This window comes from Haliotis asinina, chromosome 6 (genome assembly GCF_037392515.1).
Source record: "Haliotis asinina isolate JCU_RB_2024 chromosome 6, JCU_Hal_asi_v2, whole genome shotgun sequence".
NCBI classification, from domain to species: Eukaryota; Metazoa; Mollusca; class Gastropoda; order Lepetellida; family Haliotidae; genus Haliotis; species Haliotis asinina.
The window spans coordinates 35,701,117-35,721,992 of NC_090285.1; the positions used below are offsets into that span (position 1 = coordinate 35,701,117).

The 20,876-nt window shown below is 40.0% G+C and overlaps 1 protein-coding gene across 1 annotated transcript; it reads left to right on the forward strand.

Moving 5' to 3' along the window:
• Positions 1-19,200: 19,200 nt before the first annotated feature.
• On the forward strand, positions 19,201-20,522 carry LOC137287827 (prostaglandin E2 receptor EP3 subtype-like). Its single transcript, XM_067820213.1, has 2 exons — positions 19,201-19,734; positions 20,292-20,522. The coding sequence occupies exons 1-2, from the start codon at positions 19,201-19,203 to the stop codon at positions 20,520-20,522; spliced, it is 765 nt and encodes a 254-aa protein (XP_067676314.1).
• Positions 20,523-20,876: the final 354 nt, after the last annotated feature.

A 20,876-nucleotide genomic window follows, 5' to 3' on the forward strand; every position in this document is an offset into this window, starting at 1 on the left:
GTAGTTGTTGGGATTATTTCTTGACCCTGATTTCAATAAGGAAAGTACTATACCGATGTTCTAGCAGTCGGGAAATACACCACTGTCCAGGACTATTAAACAATAAAAACAGAAAAGATAAGAAATTATGTAACTTCTAAGCAACAAACATTCAGATGATATGCCAACATCACCAGGGACTTTATCTGGTTTTATGTGCCGAATACTGATTACGCTATACAATGTCATTAGTGATGTCTACTGGGAGATTATCACAGATTCACAGGTGTTGTTATCGACAAAACTATACACTTCTTAGTTACTTTTGGCATTTTTCTTTGGGTTGAATAGATCAGAAAAGTAGCAAAACCATGTATCTGGTGTGATATTATTCACTTTATTGATGTCACTCCTTTCACAGTTCTTCAGAAAACTGTTCAATCATATTGTGACGCGTCATTTGGAATCTCATGTGCAAGTTTTGGGCTGTCTTCAACTGAGAACAATCTGTGTTTCACAGTTCTCCATGGCCAGAACTTAAATATCACATTGTGACGAGGCATTTGAAACCTCATGTGCATGTGGCATATAGTAATGGGCGTTCTTCAACTTGCAACAGCATTTCGTCCCAGAAATGTTCACCAGAAATGTTCACATCTTGATACTTTTATCACAAAGCAAAGTTCAATACATACTAAAAAAAACACGAGAAACGCAATAAAAAACAACATAAAAAACAAAAAAACAAAACAAAAACAAACAAGAACAAAACAAAAACAGAAACACAAAAACCCACAAAAAACACGAAGAAAAAACAAAAACAAAACAAAACAAAAAACCCCACAAAAATCAAACAAACAAAACAAAAAAAGACCCCACAAAATTAACTGTAATGGCCGTATTTATATATATAGAATGACATAACTTTTAGTCTAATTCCTTTTGGATAGATCTGTGCATGAGCATCACACTTTGTTTTAAATCCGAATTGTAGTCTTCAATACTTTCCGATTGGCACTGTGGAGTACGGGCACATGTACACAAGAGAACACATCTACCCTGCGTCTCAAAAAGCGTATCTTATAACTGATAAACTGGTAACCATTATGGCACCCGCACTTGATCTACCCTCGCAGATGTCCCTACCCTACGTTGTCAACCTTTATCTACCAGGCATTGTTTCTACGAAATAAACGTAATATCGTATAGAAACTATGTTGTATTGTTGTTTGATGTGATATGGTATGATGTGGTGCGATACGATATGATATTATATGATTATGGTGTGGTATGATGTGATATATGATATGACAAGATACGTGATATAATATGATGTTGTATGATATGATATGATATGTTATGGTGTGATATCATATGATACATGATATGATGTGATGTAATATGGGGTCTTATGATATGATGTGATATGACACAGTGTGTAATGTGATGTTATATAATTTGATACATTTGAAGCGATATGACACGTGATCTGACTATACTATCCCTTTCTATGATATTGTGAACTATGTTCTTGTATACTATGTGCCTCTGGCCTTCAGTATGAATAAAAATTGAACAGAGGGAGCAACTGCCAATATTGTGTCTTTCGCTGCACTCAGCAATATTTCAGCAATAAGGCGGCTCTCTGTGGAATTTGGACCAAGTATCAGTGATCAACTAAAGTTAGACTAAAGCATGAACATCGGTCTACACAGTATGGATGCGATGACATGTATCAACCAAGTCAGACCACCCGATCACGTTAGCCGCCTCTTAGGACAAGCATTGGTTACTGAAGATCAGTTCTGTAATCCTGAACGTCAAGGGCAGGGTCTGTTGGACGGGTTACTTGAATATTTCTTGAAAGGGCAATAATCTCTGTTTCAGGTCTTCTCTTGCTCAGGAAGATTCCCTTTATTTTTTCCCTGTACTTCCTTTTTACGATGAGGTTGATGAGGGGGTCGACTACGAAGTTCAAGCCTATAAGTGAGTGGGCAATAGTATCGACTGCATCTGACTTGGGGACGCCTTGCTGCACAAGGATCAACTGCACCTGCAGAAACATTGTGGTATGCGCTAGAGGACTGAAGTGAATAGTTATTCAGAGTTACATTAACGTTTACAGCCCAGGGATTTGGATGAGATGAACTTTCACTTTGTACGATATTTTGAGTGACGAGAATAGATATTTTTGTACATTAGTAATATTACCCGTGCGAACTATTGCAATAAAAATAAAAACATGCCCAAATAGGAAATAATGTAATGCACAGTGCCCTTATTTGATTTGTTTGTACTGATTTGTGTTAAAGGTTTACGTCGCATCAGAATTATGTCAAGCATAAAACAGACACAATGAAGAATTGTAAAACATGTCTCTGACGTATTATTAAAGACATTATCGTAAACACAGGCCATATCCGAGTATTTGCAATGTATATGTGATGCAGCTCGTTACAGCAAACGTCACACTGCCAACCGAAAACATAATCTGACGATACTGAGACACAACGATGTCGCACACGTCCACTTACATTAAGTGGTAGCCAGCATATGGTGAATGTCGCGCACAGTGCCAGCAGCATCTTCGTCATTTCATACTCCTCTGAGGTGTCCTGTCTGCATCTTACGGAAGGACGTATCCTCTTCTGCATGACGTGCAGGGTTCTGAGAACGACGGCATTAAGGGAAACATTTGTAACTACCATTACAAGACCAACTAGCCCATACGATACAGTAAAGGTAGATTCCTTTATGGTCTTAGCCATGACATCTGGGAATGGCCCACAATGTCTCAACGACATGTTGCCCTGGGTGTCGTATTTAATGATATTCCCGAGTCCCATTTGAGGGAAGAAGCACATGACAGTTATGATGCAGACGACACTAACAAATGGTGTCCAAAACCTCCAGCTGAACATATTGTCTCGATACCAATAGGGTATCCGCAGGGCTGCACATCTCTCAGCTGCCATGAAGGTAGCTATGGCACCAGACAACATTGGAACGTATATAGTAATAAATGATAGACATCCACAGATCCATGTGGGAACATCATTTATTAGTCTCACTACTTGAAACAAAGAAACCCCAAGGCAACCAACAAAGTCTGTGAAACACAATGAAAACACCAGCTGTTTTACAAGGGTTTTCTTCTTCCTCAGATCTGGAATAAGACAGTAGAAAGATAAGGAGTTTGCGGTAAGCCCGGGGATTGTCATTAAAGATGCAGTCCATATCAATCTGAGGAAGTTCTTCCTGGCTGTGTCAGTAGCTTCCCCGGACATTTCCAGCTTACAAACAGAAGGTGTCCTTCATAGGGGTGCTTCACGCTGATAGTGGTTAAATGATAGTTTTGTTTCTTCAGCATCCCTTTAATGTTGGTTAGCTCATGATCTAGGAAACAAAAGGTGGCATTTGAGGAAATAAAATGCTACAACAAGAATACAGAGTTATCAATATCCCCTGCAACGGTAAAATACGATTCATGAATATGTCAACTAGTTGTGAATATGTCAAATGTTACATTATTGTTTACACCCATCAAACGAAAGCATGTGTATGTATATGTATATTATTCTTACACCAACATGCTTGTATTAACAACCGACAGCTAACTATGGTTTGATGTACCTCAGTAAAATCATGTAAAAATGATGCTGGATGCGGAATGGTACTGTTGGTGCATGTACGCATGTGGGGAATCGAACCAGGACAAAGGACGTGAAAACTTCAAGACATATATTTGTATTATTACGTGGAAACAATCGAGGCTGGGATTCATCTAAGGATACACATACATGGACGTCTCTTTCTATAGGCATGAACATTTATTACACGAACTGACTTCCAAGGGCAGTTACTAAAGTTTTGGTAAAAACTGGAGATCATACCCTAGCACAACTGGTGCTGATGGAAATGCCTACTTCTCATCTCAGTGCTGTAAACCCGGATTTTATGTAGATGTTGTCAATGAGTGAGTGAGTTTGTGAGTTTAGTTAATCGAGTCCAGACAGTCCAGTGGTCAACAGTATGTATATCGATCTATGCATTCGTGAGCCGTCAACCAAGTCAGTGAACCTGACAACCCGATCCCGTCGCATCTTAGCGATAAGCATGGGTTACTAAAGATCAATTCTAACCCAGATCTTCACGGGTTGTGATCAATGAGGACATTCAGCCTTTCATGTTTTCCCCAGGAAACCTCAGATAGCTGGCCTCACTTTGAGACAAATCGTCCTGAACGTCTGACGACGTGTATTAATGGAATGGCACATGGCAAATGGAAACCCTACCATTCTGTATCAGTCATATTTAATATAGGAACTAATGTGTGCATACCATTACTTTCAACCGGAAAACATCAGGTCGTAAAAGAACTAGACGTGCAAACGAAAAGAAAGTAACAGTGCTATTCTATATCTATTACTAAGTTATAAAATTAGTACAAATCACAGCAAAGGTTTCTGTGACAGTACAAAATAGAGGGCCTGTACAAATGCAAGGGCATAATGGTCATCACATATGATGTTTCTCTTTCTCTTTCTTGAGATGTCACGATACCTCAGAAAAAGATGATTCTTAAAATCAAGAACGCCCAGTTGGTACACTTCAGATCCCTCAGGAATATCATACCACAACACTAGTCTAAATATTGCACACCACTACCCTACTACTCTGTATCAACATACACAATGCGCTTAACCAACTAATCCCTGACCAGAATTGTTGTCTGTATTAGCCAAATAGTAACTGGAATTATTCTGAGATGAAACATGCATAACCTTAGCTCGTGTAACAACACATGAAGAAAAAAGGTCAGTAAATTTTGTTTCCATGATTTTGTTAATACTTAAGTTTCCCATGTGTCCAGCTCATGTAAAACAACAGGTTTAGTTTATCTGTTTCCCCTTGCCAAATCATTCCCAATACGAAAGTCCACGCCATTGATAGAGATAGTGTCTAAAACCCCAATCCTGACCAACCCGGACACCCATTCACTCTTCAAACTTTCAAATTCACACAATAACCCTTAACGACTCAACAATGCTCTTAATAACGAACTGTAAGTACTTCCTCTTTCACAACAACAGACTTCACTGATTGTTCTACAAAAGCAGATTGCACATACGCAGTGCCACAACTCTGTCATTTCAGAAGCAGGTTTAGAACTTCTGTGTGTGGCATTTAGAAGAAGTTGCACAATTTTCATACATGGACAACTTTTGTATTACAGCAGATGCGCACACCACTATTGTCTCCATCAAAACGTCGCAGTTATTGTTATCACGACTTTGTCTATCCAAGGAATGGTTTCCCTTCAAATTTTCTACACTCAGTTCCAGTCAACAGCAATGTTTACAAGTGAGCAAGTGACGAAAATCCAGAAGTATCTCCTGGAAGAACTAGATTGAAACTTGTCGCCTTTGTCAACAAGCGTGGATCAGACTTTGTAATATTTGAACGAGGATTAGGAGATGTTGAAATATGTTCTCTAGTTTGTTACCCCTGAAACCTCTCCTAACATCTATGGCTGCCTAAAGTATGATAATAATCGTCCGTCAAAGTCGCAGCCTGCCGTAACTGATCAGCGTTCTGCTCGTCAAGAAATGTCCAAATGTACACAGAGACTCACTGCTTAAAATCGCCAAGCAAATACGATGGCCACGAAGTGCATATATAACCACTGAACCGTTTTGAAGTACACCTCGTATTAAACGAAGTTTCCTTTTCTCTAAAGTCAATGCTTCAGAAATCATTCAGAATTGCAGCTTTAATCAAAACACTTATCAACAGATAAGGCAGACAAAACGTCCTGAGATTTGCTACTAATTTTGCAACAGCATGGTCTATTGACTACCAGGCAATTTCAAATCGTAAGATCGAACAATCTATCAGTTTTGAAGTCCCGAGAGAGACATGATTTTGAAAATCAACCTCAGCTTCTGTTGCGTGTTGGTTCCTACACAGAAATAAACATTACTGTCACATATCAGAATGAATGTGAAAGGTTTTGTGGCCATGTAAAACTTTGAATCTACTGTTTAGGTTCTCTGTCTACTTAGGTATATTACAACAGTTGATACATAAAAAAATAAGTCTTGAAACTTGAAAGTTCAGAAACTCTCCGCACTGAAGTCAGTTTCTGACAAAGGATTTGACAAATTTAACATGACATCGTATCCTAGATTGATGACCATGACGTAGATGATATGACTCGTCCAAACTACAGACCATCACCATATAACTCAAATATTGTTCGTATCATATAAATATGAAAGGTAAAAAAAATAATAATAATACTGTGATGACATAGTATATCCGTCAGGTATGAAATGAGTATTAATCATATAAACAATTCATGCCGACATTCAAACAGGGATAATCGTAATCGACACTTAAACAATTTGTAAACCTGCGTGGATTTAGGCAAAAATGTTATGCCTTCTGTCAAAATAAAATGCAAGTGTTTGATTGGATTCAACATGTCACTGACTGCCTGGTCCAGGCTCGACGATTTACAGAACGCCGCGATACAAACTAAAAGAAAACCTGAAAGCAGTTACCCTCAGAATATAATGTGAATACTTACTTCGGAGTGAAGGTTCAGGATGTCACTGGATAAAAGACGTGGCGCCAAACAGAGAGGAAGTGATTGTACGTATCTTATAAGCATGGGAATAGCAAAGATACACAATTACCCCCCAGGTCTGAACTGTAATTCACTCAGATAATTAATATGTCTGAGGCCATCTCACTGTAAATGAGATTTACTTGAAAATGAAACCACGCCGGTATCATATAAATATGAAAGCATATTTAACACCTCCCCCCAACACCCACACCCACCCACACACACCAATGAGATATTATAGTCATAATGAAAATAACGCATTAATCATATATCCATCTCAAGGCAACATTCAAGCAGAGATAGTTGGGATAGTTATTTAAGCAGTTTGTAAACATGCATAAGCGAAGACAAAATTAATATCCCTTCTGTAGAAACAAAATACCAGTATTTCTTTGGACGGTTTGCATTCCGAGTTCCAAACCATTATCGCTTTGCAAAATACTATATTTTCTGTTGATCGTGGCTTTATTCAGAGAGCCGTTGGTTTTCTTTAAAATATTTTTAAGGTTTGATGTAATCAGTTGAACTAGCAACCGGAATAGATCTGAAAATGTTTCCATGGTTTCCACATGTCCAGGAGCCGTCATCATTATCTCGATCTTGTTCACTATGGTGCCATTGCCTTAGGGCGCATCTTACAATATCCCAGCCATCTCACCACCCTTGGCACTGTATATGCGTGTGACGTATGTAACCATGTTATTTGAAGTAACAACCGGTGACAGAATCATTATTCTTGATGAATAACATAATTTTCTTCCTCGAGTAGATGTTGATGTTTAGCCGTAGTAATATACAGTTTAATCATATTGAGACATTGCTATGGCAACGCATACATACCACCAACATCGATCAGATAGAAACACATAATGGGGTATTTGCAATTTGGACTCTGTATTGGCACTGTTCTTGTAGAAAGTCTACATACGGGTTAAGGCAAATTGGAGCAGAGCTTTTATTACAATCGGAGATACAATTTGAACGGCTTAGAGTATCATCATGGTTTTATGGCTTATCATAAATTCATCCTCTGTCATATTTTACGATGCATTGTCCATTCAGCAGGGAAATACCGTGTGAGTGAGTTTTCTTCTCGATTTAAATTCAGTTTAAAAACAAGTAAACGTATAGTTCAACGTTATTACTCCAAAATTCTCGGGGAAAAACAACACACAGGGACACTCTCAGACACATGCGTGTGGACACACAGACACACACGCTAAATTACATGCACACACGTGCATTCTTACACAAACATGTCGACCCATACAGTCACGGGCATTACAATGATACTGGCACACACTGGGAAAACGTATACCAATGCACCACATATATTCCCATCACACGCGTCCCTTGCCCACATCAAACATTCGTACACAAAGATATGTAGATCACACATAACCCCGGCCAAATATGTCCATTCTCCCTCCACACCTTACCCATCCCATCCCATCCCATCCCATCCCATCCCATCCCAACCCCAACAGTGCAATCATCCACACCGTCACTCTAGCTATAGAAGTACATTGCATATAATAACAGACATATAGCATATGAAGAAATACCGCTTTTCCAGCTATTGATGTTTGCATTCGACAGTCACAAGATGTTTGAGTAGTGTCAAGCTTTTCTCTGAGCCTCTTCGTACAAAGAAAATTAAAGACAGTTAAAACAAGAATGGGTTTGGAACTATGGAAAACTGACTACATTTCAAAGAGTTATATCACCACTAATTACAGAATACCACCCCACTACCATTACGGCAAGAGATGCTCTTGTCAAGATCGTCCGAACTCACCCAAATAATAAATACTGGTAGAAGAGAACGAATATACCTTGCAAGGGGAGTAGTTCGTTGTGCCATGTACATGCAATCGAAAACGATAATAATTTTCTCCTAGAATGACCTGCCTTCCCTAACTCAAACATAAGGTAATTTATTGCAACACAGTCCTCAAAGCAGTTTAATGAAAGCGTATGCTGTGTTAACATCTACCAATCATATCTTGCTAAATAAATGAGCAAAGTTATTTACTGAATCACTGGTACTGTAAAGTTATTGTCCTCCTGAGTTCGTAAATAAGTTTCTAAACATCCAATGTACATATATTCTTATCATCTTTCTAAAACCGCAGTATAGGTTTCATTCCAATGAATAGCTAGATTGTCAAAACTTGCAAACATCTGAAGGTGTGGTGTAAATCCAGCTTGGGGCCATGCAGGAAGCAAATGTACTGTAAGTCCCATGGTCCCGAGTATGGTGATCTACCTTAGCTGTTGGCAATCCATAACCTGTTTTTACATTGTATTGTCTGCATTAACTATCTAATTTTAAAAGTTACTTGCAAGTTTTATTCACTGTTGTAATCTAGTTATTTTCCCGTCCTTAAGTTTTAGTTCTTCATGCAATTCAATTGCGTTTATTGTGAATCTGGAACCTTTTAAGTAAGAATATGGCTGGCTGAAATATTGCCGATGTGAATAGTTTTAACTCATCGCTGACTCTCAGTTATATGAGTTAGTAAATGTGATATGAGTCAGTAAATGTGATATGAATTAGTAAATGTGTTAGTAAATGTGATATGAGTTAGTAAATGTGATATAAGTTAGTAAATGTGATATGGGTTAGTAAATGCGATATGAGTTAGTAAATGTGATATGAGTTAGTAAATTCAGTATTACGACGCAATAATATTCCAGCTATTTAAATAAACATCTAAAACATGGCGATGCATCTCTGGCAATGAAGACACACCAAATCTTCAAGTCCACTCAACCAATTTTACTTTCTGGCACAAGGGATTCTAACCTTAAACCAGACAGATCCTCCCTACGGGATGGAAATTGATCAAAACAAGTTCCAGCATGCCACTGTATGTTGATATTCGAGTGAGTGAGTGAATTTAGTTTTACGACATGTGTCAACCAAGTCAGCGAAACTGACTACCCGATCCCGTTAGTCGCCTCTTCCGACAAGCATAATCCCCTTTTGTGGCCATCAGGCGTTGCTGTAGATCTGTTCTACCCCAAATGTTCATGGGTCTATATAGTTAAAATATTTGAGATTGAATAACTAGTGATAAAGTCTATTGATTTATAATGAAATTATTGAATTTTGTTCTGGTCACGATCTGGCTGAAATATTGCCGACGCAAAGGTAAATATTAACTCACTCAGTATGGAGTCATCGTGTAAATTCCGGTGTCAGAATAAAAATCTTGCCAAGATGTTCTCCAGCGTTGTACGGGATTTTTTTACTCTTACGCCGAAATAAACCAAATAATTAAGTAATTACTCGAAATTTATGCACTCCAGTATCAGTTGTATAATGTTCCTCCTCGAAGGAAACATAAATGGCAATTCTACTCACCGCCGACAAGACGCCACATCTAGAGCTTGCAAGTCTCACCCTGACGTGGTAGTGGTGGTCCTGTGCGTAGTGCTTAGATTACAAATCAGTCAGAAACGCTGGGCGCAGACTCCTTGGGCGGGTGGATGTGTTTGGCAGCGTGCCTTCTGAGCGTTTCTTGGACTTCAGTCATGACATGCAGCGAAGCACATGTGATACATGTGGTCTCAGCTTAGGCAAATGACTTTGTTCACACTTGCCCCTGTTCAACCAGCAGAAGGTGGGTATCTGGTTGGATGAGTCATGTGACTATTGACCTTCTGGCGCCCCTAGCGCGGTTTGAGCATGTCCCTTCGTGAACATGGATCCTCTGCTCATTATTTTTCTTTCTATTGTTCTCAATTTTATCATCGTCACGTCAAGAGGCTGAAATATCATAACCGACCAGAGACTAGTGGTTATCATTGCGTGACAATGATTCATAGTGAATATCTTCTTTGCTGTAATGAACGTCATGAATTTTATTTCTAGTCACTGTCATCTCTTTATTCATGCAGTGTTACAATATACACCTGGGCTTAATCACATTCGAGGGCTGCAATGGCTTTGCCGAGGATGAATCTTTCTCAATCTGATGTGAAACATATATCTCGACATGTTCAAGTCGGTGTAAGCTGCAGTTACTTGTCCACTGGAACTAAATGATGGACAACAAAACAAGATAAAGAGAACATGTAGCTGAAGAGACGAAATATATTTAGCGAAAGATAATAATCGAGTGCCTTAAGGAATAGTGGAAAGAATCTGCGGGTGTTAATTGAACTGCAGGAGAAGAACATACATTCCCAACAGTCTATTTCAACAGTGCACTGCGTTGTTGATCAACATCTTATGGCAGAATTAGTTAATAAATTCCTCTTGGTAATGACTTACACTTTTCAATACGCACATGTAGCAAAGTAATCCGCTAAAACCAAGTCTACCGTCACATATCATAAGGTGTGGATGGGCTACCGATCAATGTACCAAAAAAAAAAATGAAACGCAAAACCCAAATATCAATGGAAATTTGGTGTTATTCAAGGACGTGTGGATCAGCGGAAAACAAAGATACATGAATGAAATTTTGTGGAGCAATGCATGGCTATCCTGTACGGAAACGTCCTAGTGTCACAGCCTGATTTTTTTTATCTCCTAATTAGGACTTAATATTTCCTAATTAGTACTTAATATCTCCTAAGTAGTACATAGTATCTCCTAATTAGGACTTAGTATCTACTAATTAGGATTTATTAGAGTGTACAAGTTTGTACTGGATCGGAGCAAGATGGTTGTCTTCGTTGTCTCAACATTGATTGGAACAGCGTTTTTAATTGGAATTGGTTTTCATTTGTCTGCGCCATCACTGTATTGGGACTCTTGAGAGGCATTTAGAAGTTGCTGAATACAATAAGACGAGTATACTGATGACAACTTATTTTTATTGTCTCACACGACGTCTCGGTTCTATTTCTTGCCCCTTCTTCAAGTGATAGAGACATGAGTACGAGATATATTGTATATAACAGTACTTACAGGAAGAACAGAAGTACATGTATATACAAACAAATCACACAGGACAGATCAAATGCAGTTATAAAAAACAATGATAACATTGATTAAGTGAATCCAGTTAACAGATGTGTACACGGAAGAGTCATATACAGATAATTAGATTCACGGGAAGCCCGAGATATGCATGTGTATACAATCAATGAGGTAGTTGAAACAGACGTTATATAAACAATGATGATGGAGAGATGTGATATACAGCTGATTAAATGACATCAGGGGTGGCTTTTGTGATGTTCCAAGCACTGGCGAGATATACACCTTGATCTCTATTAATTTCTAGGGTTAATCTCCTGATGTTGATGTCTTCTAGTAGTTTTCGTGTGCGCCAATCGTGAACGTTGGTAGCCAGGATGCTAGTCTGTTGCCAGTCAATGGAATGGGTGGGGTTGTTTTGTATGTGCTCTGAAAGGGCAGATTAGTTTTCGGCCTTTCCAACTGATGTTTTGTGTTCTTTGAGACGTATATAAAATGGGCGTTACGTTTCTTCAACGTAGCTACTGCCACAATGGCAGTTTAGTTGGTATATGCAGCTTCAACAGTTTTGCATAGTCTGGTTGCTGGTACCTCGTTCATTTGGTTTAAGGATGGTCATCAAAGTGTCGTCCAGACCCTCAGTACCATCAACAATGCCACCCCCAAGGACAAGATTAGGCAGCGTCAAAAAAAAGTTCAGCAATCTCCAACAACAAGTGGTAGTCAACACCTCCCATGGTAGCACTACCATCATCAACCGTGGAACTTACAAACAAAAGACAACTGTCAACCTTAGCGCCATAACCATGTCACCAGCCCATACCTCCCTTCTGTCGAAGAGGCCTGCAATTCATCTACTAAGTCCTAATTAGTAGATACTAAGTACTAATTAGTAGATGCTAAGTCCTAATTAGGAGATACTATGTACTAATTAGGAGATATTAAGTACCAATTAGGAAATATTAAGTCCTAATTAGGAGATAAAAAAATCAGGCTGTGACACTAGGACGTTTCCGTAATCTTGTCCATATTTCATGAGAATACCAGTCATCACAGTCATTACTGTTGTCCGCCAGGTGGTGTTGAAGTCAGCACCTCGTATGACCATCTCCAGCTGCAACCAGTGCCCAATACCTCTTGGGTAAAGATCGAATCAGTCGTTGAATGTGTTGTTGTGGAATCCTCCTCCATTCCTCCTGCAGCATATGGAACAACTGTTGAAGATTCTGTGGTGGATTCCGTATGGTGGTCGTATCTGTGGTGGATAGACGTACCCGTCTATCGACCAAAGGTGTTCGATTAGATTCGGGGATCTGGAGGGCCAGGAGAGGGTATTGATGTTGTTATTGGCCAGGTAGTCCATGGTGGCACGTGCCGTGTGGGGCCTGGCGTTGTCCTGTTGGAAGAGCTGCCGTCGACGGTGAGCAAGGTGAAGGACGTGCGGACGGAGAATCTGGTCGTATCGTCAGATTGGCCGTGAGACTGCCTTGGACAAGCACAAATTCCGATCTGTGGGTGTATGAGACCGCGCCCCACACCATAACACCCTCTTCACTGAATCTGTCCACCTGTCTGATGTAGTTAGGAGCAACACTTTCATGACGACGTCTGTAGACTCAGTCTCTACCATCCCGTCGCCTGAGGAGACAACGCGATTCATCGCTATACCATATGCGCCTCCAGTTTGCCAGGTTCCATCGCAGCACCGTGTTACACCATCCCACTCGTCGACGTCGATGTATTCGTGTCACGGAGGGAGCAACCTTTGGACGTTTGGCACGTATACGTACTTCTCGGAGACTGTTCCTGATTGTCTGATGGGACACTCTTCGGGCTCCAAACTGTTCTTGTGCTGTGTCCCGGGCGGTACGATAACGGTTACGTAGGTGGGTTACCGAATGTACCGATCTTCCTGATCTTGGTCATTTGTTGAATTTGTTTGACGAAATCGATCCCACAATCCAGTTATTGTGCTGGAATGAACGTTGGAGATCCTTGCCACCACATTTTTGGTTTCGCCAGCTTGCAATCGTCCAATTGCCTAATTTTGGCAGCGTTGAGACATCCCATTTTCGTGTACAATACTTGCAAAGATCGTGGATGAAACTGGGAGATTCATTTGGGTCTTTCATATCAAAGTCACATGCTGTAATCATGTTTTGCACGTGAGAGACAATCATTATGCCTGATATCACATCATGACAATCCTGATTGATAAAGCCTTTCAAAATCATTTTTAGTTGCGTTTGGTCAAGAATGGTCTTCTATGATATTCCATAAACGATGTGCAACCCTTAAAATGTTTGAGTTTACATATGTGTAAAAAATTGTAAGTATCATTTTTGAATTTCATTTTGCGTTTCTTTTTTTGAAGAGTGTATTGTGTTATCATATGCTGACTTGTATTATAGGCATTGCACCTTATTCATCTTATCACCACTTTTCACACGTAAATACATCACCACATCAGATCAGGCATACTCTCCTACAAGTAAATCTCTGGTCAAGTCAAGACACATTGGTTTCATACAAAACTTAGTCAGTGAGGAATTGTCTCAACAACTCTTATATTTCAAACAAGTACTCTACACTCGAAACTCTATACTCATCTATACTCCAACTAGCCTCTCCATGTATTTAGTTGGAGTTCTGGTTACTTAATTAACTTGCATTTCCTGATTAGAAATATAATTTTCATTAATCTTATGACCAAGTTTTTGAAAATATAGTTACTCCTTGAAATCTCTTGTCACATCACTTGGACATATCTTAATAAACCCCTTTAGTTAATTTAATCTCATTAGTAAGCATCTGGAGACCACCAAGATCTCACGACCCACGGAGAAATCATTCATCCAGGATCCACGTATACTTGTAGTCAAGGTCTAAAATTAGAACGAACCAGGTTGTAATCGCCGCGGATAGGAAATCTGGATTCACACAATCCATAATCTCGCCAGCCTTTCTGTACAATCCATATACAGTGGAAGCTGTCAAAACCGGCATCTGTCCAATCCGGCAAGCTGTCCACACTGGCATAAAGTCTCAGTCCCATCCGTGACTTCTACATTTATCATCAGCTCCATAATCCGGTTCATTGTTTAAACCGGATTGTTTCTTTAGTCCCTGTGAGTGCCGGTTTAGACAGCTTCCACTGTATGTAGTATAGGTGCTATACTAGGTATACGTCGTCTACTATGTGAAGAACACAGCCAACACTTGTCACAAGATGTGAATAAATCGATAAGGAAGACAACGTGTGTTGTCAGGGCTAGTGATGTGCACTTCGATGAGCCATGCATCTACTGAAGCTGTTTAACAATAGTTAGACTGGAGTTTTTGTACTGTTGTAAACAGGTCTGTACAGATGTGACGAAATGTTTATCGGATATTTGTTGGCAAGTAATGTTTGAACGTCAAGGATGTAAAATACGCATGTGTTTATAACAGATAGAGACTTTATAGAATGCGAATATAGCACCTGAATAGTCATGCCATGCATCTTCGTATCTTTGCAGCCACTAAACTTTGATAGACGACCTTCGGAAGATCATTCCACACCTGTGGAAGATTTTGACGTAGAACCTGCAGCGTTGTTAGAGTTTTCGGATGATGTCAAAAACGTCGACACATTTCATTAGGCCATATATTAGCCCAGGGTAACATATTTCTAATTTTAAGATACTGTTGTACATTTCGAGCAGCGTGTAGTCTGGCATTGTCATGTTGAAGCATCAGGACACTATAGCAAAGAAGCCATTTTCAATATCTCGTCTTGGTTGCTCACAGGATTCGTGTTGACCCAAACAGACACTGACGTCCTCAGCTGTTACCCTTCACAACGTCCGCACGTGCAAAACTACCCCTTCAAGAGTCAAAGGCCTGATGGTGTTCAGTTGTGCCCCTTTGTTCTTTCCATTGGAGAGGAGAACAATTCTCCAATTACATGCTCCTCGTCGCAAGTGTGTCTGCTCCAGTGGAGACGTCGTCGATGTATCGGCATCTGTACTGGGTGTCTGGACTGTTTAGAGGATATTGCAAGCTATTTGTTCGAATATGACATTCGTCTAGCAAATTTCCTGGAATTCGAACAGCTACTTGTTTGGTTTTTCTTCAGCCGTTTAAACACACTTGCTCTGGTTCAAATCCACAAATTCATTCGATGTTTCAGTTTTTTGCCTCTGAGATTTTTTGAGATTTTCATCATTTTCACTTATGACATGTACTACATGTACATGTAGATGTAAGTTTTCTAAATCGTGTACAAGGGGAGTGCATGCAATGCAATGTCTCTTACATCATTAAGTGAAATGAAATTCAGTAAAAAGCTAAAGTATTGCTCAAGGTTTTACTGGAACAATTGCTCATTACCCAACAACAAATGATAAAACAACAAAAATGCTCCTTTCCACTGACGAATGATATATATTTATAAATTCTTCAGATTTTGTTAAATGCATAACCTTTGACATTCCACACTTCCTATGTCAAGCGTCATCGGCAGTCGAACCTAAACCGAAGGGCAAACCTACAAAAAATGATCCCAGCAAAATGGGAAAAAATACGAAACAAAACAAGCAAACCCGGAACGCATTAGTGTGTTCAAAACATTCACCGAATACTAAGCACAATTTTTAATAGTCATATCAAAAGCACAAGCACAGTATATTAACCATTCCGAGTATGTTCATTGCTCCGTGGAATACACTGTCCGTCGGATGTGATTCTGATTGACTAGACGTTCAGCTGATTAACCCGAAGAAAGAAACTCTAATGGTTTTCCGACAATTTTCCATGTGTCAACCATTTACAATGAGGCTGACGCAGCTTCTTGCTGAGGACAAATCACACGCGTTACTGAAAGACGTCTCATCCCCAACGCAATTATTTGATTGCTATTTTTAGTGTTAATGTTAGGTGTGAATTTGTGTTAAAGTAATTTCCTTATTACGGTTGATAGCAGTAAATGAAAATCGCGCTGTGATACGTGTACGTTGAAACCACTAACGTCAATGTCACGTTTCCCAGTTGTCTCCTTTAGTGGGATGCCGCTGCTTTTCAGTGTCCTCGGTTGTCATTTAATCTAAATACTCTGTAACCACCCGTGTCTTAGTCAAACAGAAGTAAGATTTCTTGCTGAGTGGACGTGAAACAACAAGGTAAATCTGTTGCCATTATCAATATCTGATCTGTGTTTTCTCTATACTTAATGTGAAATTTAGTTGTTAATGTTAATGATGAGAGCACACCAGGGCATCGGTGTTAGTCTAAAATTTGGTGTATAGAGCCTGGTGAGTCTGAAATTTTAGAAAGTTGTTATCGCCTGATGAGTTGAAGTATAGATCGCCAGAAATGCTTTGGTTCAAAGATTGGGGATTGGGATTTGAAACAGATGTGGTCATCATTTACTAGTATTTATTCATTTTTTATGAAACTTTGAGTGTGTCATTAAAGATTGTTGTTGAACAATGTGGGAGGTGGAAGCATACTAACTGTGGGTGTATATAGGATATATTTTCCTGATATGCTACAACACGTTCGGCAGGACGTACTGGCACCAGCTTGTTTCTTAAAATCCTTTCTTGGCAAGAGGATTTTGGAAAGGCTCTTTCAGTTTTTGTTTTCTTGATTCAGTAATGTCTTTGCTCCACACGGAGACGGGGTCCCAAGGGGCTGGACCCGTGTAGGTCCCGGGGTAGAATAGGCCTTCAGCAACCCATGCTTGCCATAAACGGCGACTATGCTTGTCGTAAGAGGCGACTAACGGGATCGGGTGGTCAGGTTCGCTGACTTGGTTGACGCATGTCATCGGTTCCCAATTGCGCAGACCGATGCTCATGTTGTTGATCACTGGATTGTCTGGTCCAGACTCGATTATTTACAGACCGCCGCCATATGGCTGGAATATTGCTGAGTACGGCGTAAAACTAAACTCACTCACTCACCCCAAGGAGCTGCGTCATCTGTGAGATGCACTTTGAGTGTTGTGTTTCTTGTGTTTCTTACTACTCTGTGACAAACCTCAATTTTGTATGGTTTACCTGGTATCTGCAGTTGGTTTTGAAGGCTCCTTGAGCAAGTGTCGGGGATTGTAATTTGTAATTTGTAACTGCGTCTATGTTATGAATACATTAACGTGATTTTTTATTTTGGAATTTAGTTAAATCGAATGTAGTCAGAGTAATGTGCTGTGATGACTTCCTATGAAAATTATGTGTGATTTTGACAGGATTTCCAAGAGTAGAGCTACGAAGATTTCGGTTCTAGAGTGTTACATCTCTTTAGTAGCAAATTTGTTTTGATTGCCAGGAGTCCTTATTCAGGAGTGGGTACAATTCGTTTACCAGAAGATGGGGAGTTTAGGACATATATCCCCATATTGCTATGTAGGAGACCTGAGCTCTAGACCAAACCCCGAGGTGCAAGTATCTTGCAGGGTTGTAGTAGAAGTGGAAATGTGTTGCACCTAATTATGACATCCATACCTACTTAATGGATCCATGCCTGACTGTTGCAAATTGTTACTACTGCCGTAAATGTCTGAGTGTTATGGTAGTCTATGGACTCTTGTCATTGGTGTTGAATTTCTTTGACGTCATGGTAGTGCTGGTGACGTGAAATGTAGCTGTTGTATTTGAATCTTCTCTATGATAATTAAGGAGAATATTTTCCGTTTGATATTGATAATGATATTAATAACTTATCTTCTATAGCGCACAGTCGAAAAACTCCATGTGATTGCTCGCGGCGGTCACTCAGAATATTGACATGTGGTCATGGCTAGTTTGGTAGGCCTTCTAGAGTGTTTGTCTATTTTAAGCATAAGCTGATGATATATTGGTGATTTTCCTGAATGTGTGTGTCCTTCTCCGTTACATTTTTTAGCTTTATTTAAGCATGGCTGTGTATTACGTCCTGGTTGTGTATTGTATGTTAACGGAGTATGTGATCGTTCTTTCACGCATATTAGTGTTGATCAAATCGGTGGATGTGAGTGCATTTTGTGTATTTCCACAATGAACTCACTTCATGAATTTAATGAGCAATTTGTGCGTATTTGGATATTTCCCCAGTTTTGTTCTTTGTTGATGTGTAGACCGCCCTGCACCTTAATGATTTTCAGATTCTGTAATTTAATTTCAGCCCGTAATTGTATTGTTTTAGTTTGTCATTAAGCGACCAGCCAGAGATTATCTCCATGATAACGCAAGGAATGACTGGACGGTAAACCATGTTCTTTCGTGTTTCCAGATTTGTCACAGGTCGTTCTCAACACATCGGCGTATACCCCACAGTGCATAGATCGGGTTATACAATGGGAGAAGCATTAAATTTCAGTTCAGTCGGTTTTACCAATTTAACAACGGATATCCCTTACGTAACTAACGATAACATATTCAGCAGCACGGAAACTTCAACCAGTGGGGACTTCTTCGGTAACGATACAAACCACTCCAACGAGAGCAAAGTGCGTCATTTATTGACAACGATCTTGTCTGTCGTTCTCCCAGGAATGTGTGCTCAAGTGGTTGCACTCTACTGTCTGAGTAAAGACAGGGACAGGAAAATGAACGTGATTAATCGCCTGTTTCTTGTCCTCTGCATAATCGACGCCCTCGGTCTTTGCGCCATCACTACTCACCATGTAATAATGAACTTTGTCATCAACCCATCTACTCTGACCTGTGCCATCAACAACTTCTTCATGTGCATCCTTCCACTCTCCTCCGGCGCAGTTACAGCCCTGATGAGCGTGGAGCGATGCCTCAAGTTCCGAGCACCATATTGGTACAATGTTAACATCTGGAGCAAGAAGGTTAAGGTACCTGTCGTCATGACCACTGGCCTTCTTGTTATTGTCGGACTTTTTCCGATATGCGGTCTCGGATACATTGTCTCCGAGAAGGAACCAAGAAAATGCATTGCCTTCCCTACCAATGGACAAATGCACAATAGCCTTAAAGGTGTCTATACCCTGGCGTATGCCGTAGTTGGCATGATAACCGTGGCCGTTGACGTCGCTTGCAACATTGCTGTTATTGTTACACTTGTCGGTATGTCCAACGACAAAGAACACGTCCACAAAGCCGACGTGTCCAGACGGGAGAAGTCTCCGGAGGTGGAGATGGCAAAGATGTTGTTGTGGCTGTCGCTGGGGTTTATGATCACCCTTTCTCCGCTATATGTAAGTAATTACTTCAGGGTATCACCTGAGTGAGTATGGTTTTACGCCGCTTTTTAACACTATTCCAGCGATATCATGGCGGGTACACCAAAAATGGGCTTCATACATTGCAGCCATGTGTAAGCTGGAACCCGTGTATTCGGCGTGACGAGCAGTACTGACAAGTTTGTTTGGCGTCTCGACCGCTCACCTGTTATTTAACGTATACACACACACACACACACACACACGCTCGCACGCACGCACACACTCACACATACATACATACATACATACATACATACATACATACATACATACATACATACATACATACATACATACATTTTCCTGACTCACGGCATCGTATCCCAGTTGCGTAGATCTCGCTGAGGCTGTTGATCACTGGAGTTTCTGGTCCAGACTCGATTATTTACAGACTTCCGCGGTATAGCTGGAATATTGCTGAGTGCGGTGTAAGACTAAACTCACTGACAGACTGATTGGCACACTCGGGATGATCGGATTATTGCAGAACCGCTTTGTTTAAATTTCAATCTCACCTTCCGACATTCCAGGTGTCTCTGCTGTTCTTGTATGCTGGCTTCATCTTTCCACCGGGATTAAAGGGAGCCACCCATGTCTTGGCGGGCCTCAGTTTCACCCTGGATCCCATCATCTACATCTTCACTCTCGGGACCTACAGAAGATCAGTTAAGAAGCTATTTTGTGGGTGTTGTTTATGCCTTTTTGATAGGAAATCCTCCAATACCGAGTTTCAAGGTCCATATTCCGTCACTGCAACATAAATTCAATTTTGCTTTGGTTTGGAATATATTTTGGTCACGTGTGCTTGTACCCAAACAATTTGCAGCTGCAGGTTGAGAAACACAGTTGACATAAATGCTTATTGTTTTAATATGTATACCGTGAATAAATATTTAAGAGCCTCCCAGTGAATTTTTCAAAAAATATAGGTTAGCACATAGGAAATCTTTCTGGAAAAAAACGAGCTATCAGAATTTGGTTTAGCACTTTTAGTTCAAAACAAAGCCATTATGGAAATTATCCTTCACTTTCAACAGGATGCATGCGTTTTTGGAAAACATGCATTTTGTATTCCTCAAAAAGGTTACCTTGTTTTGGAAAGTGAAAATCAGAAA

Coding starts and splice junctions, on each gene's coding strand:
- LOC137287827 (XM_067820213.1), top strand. CDS start 19,201: ATGAACTTTGTCATCAACCCATCTACTCTGACCTGTGCCATCAACAAC. Junction 19,735..20,291: donor TCACCCTTTCTCCGCTATAT/GTAAGTAATTAC, acceptor CCGACATTCCAG/GTGTCTCTGCTGTTCTTGTA.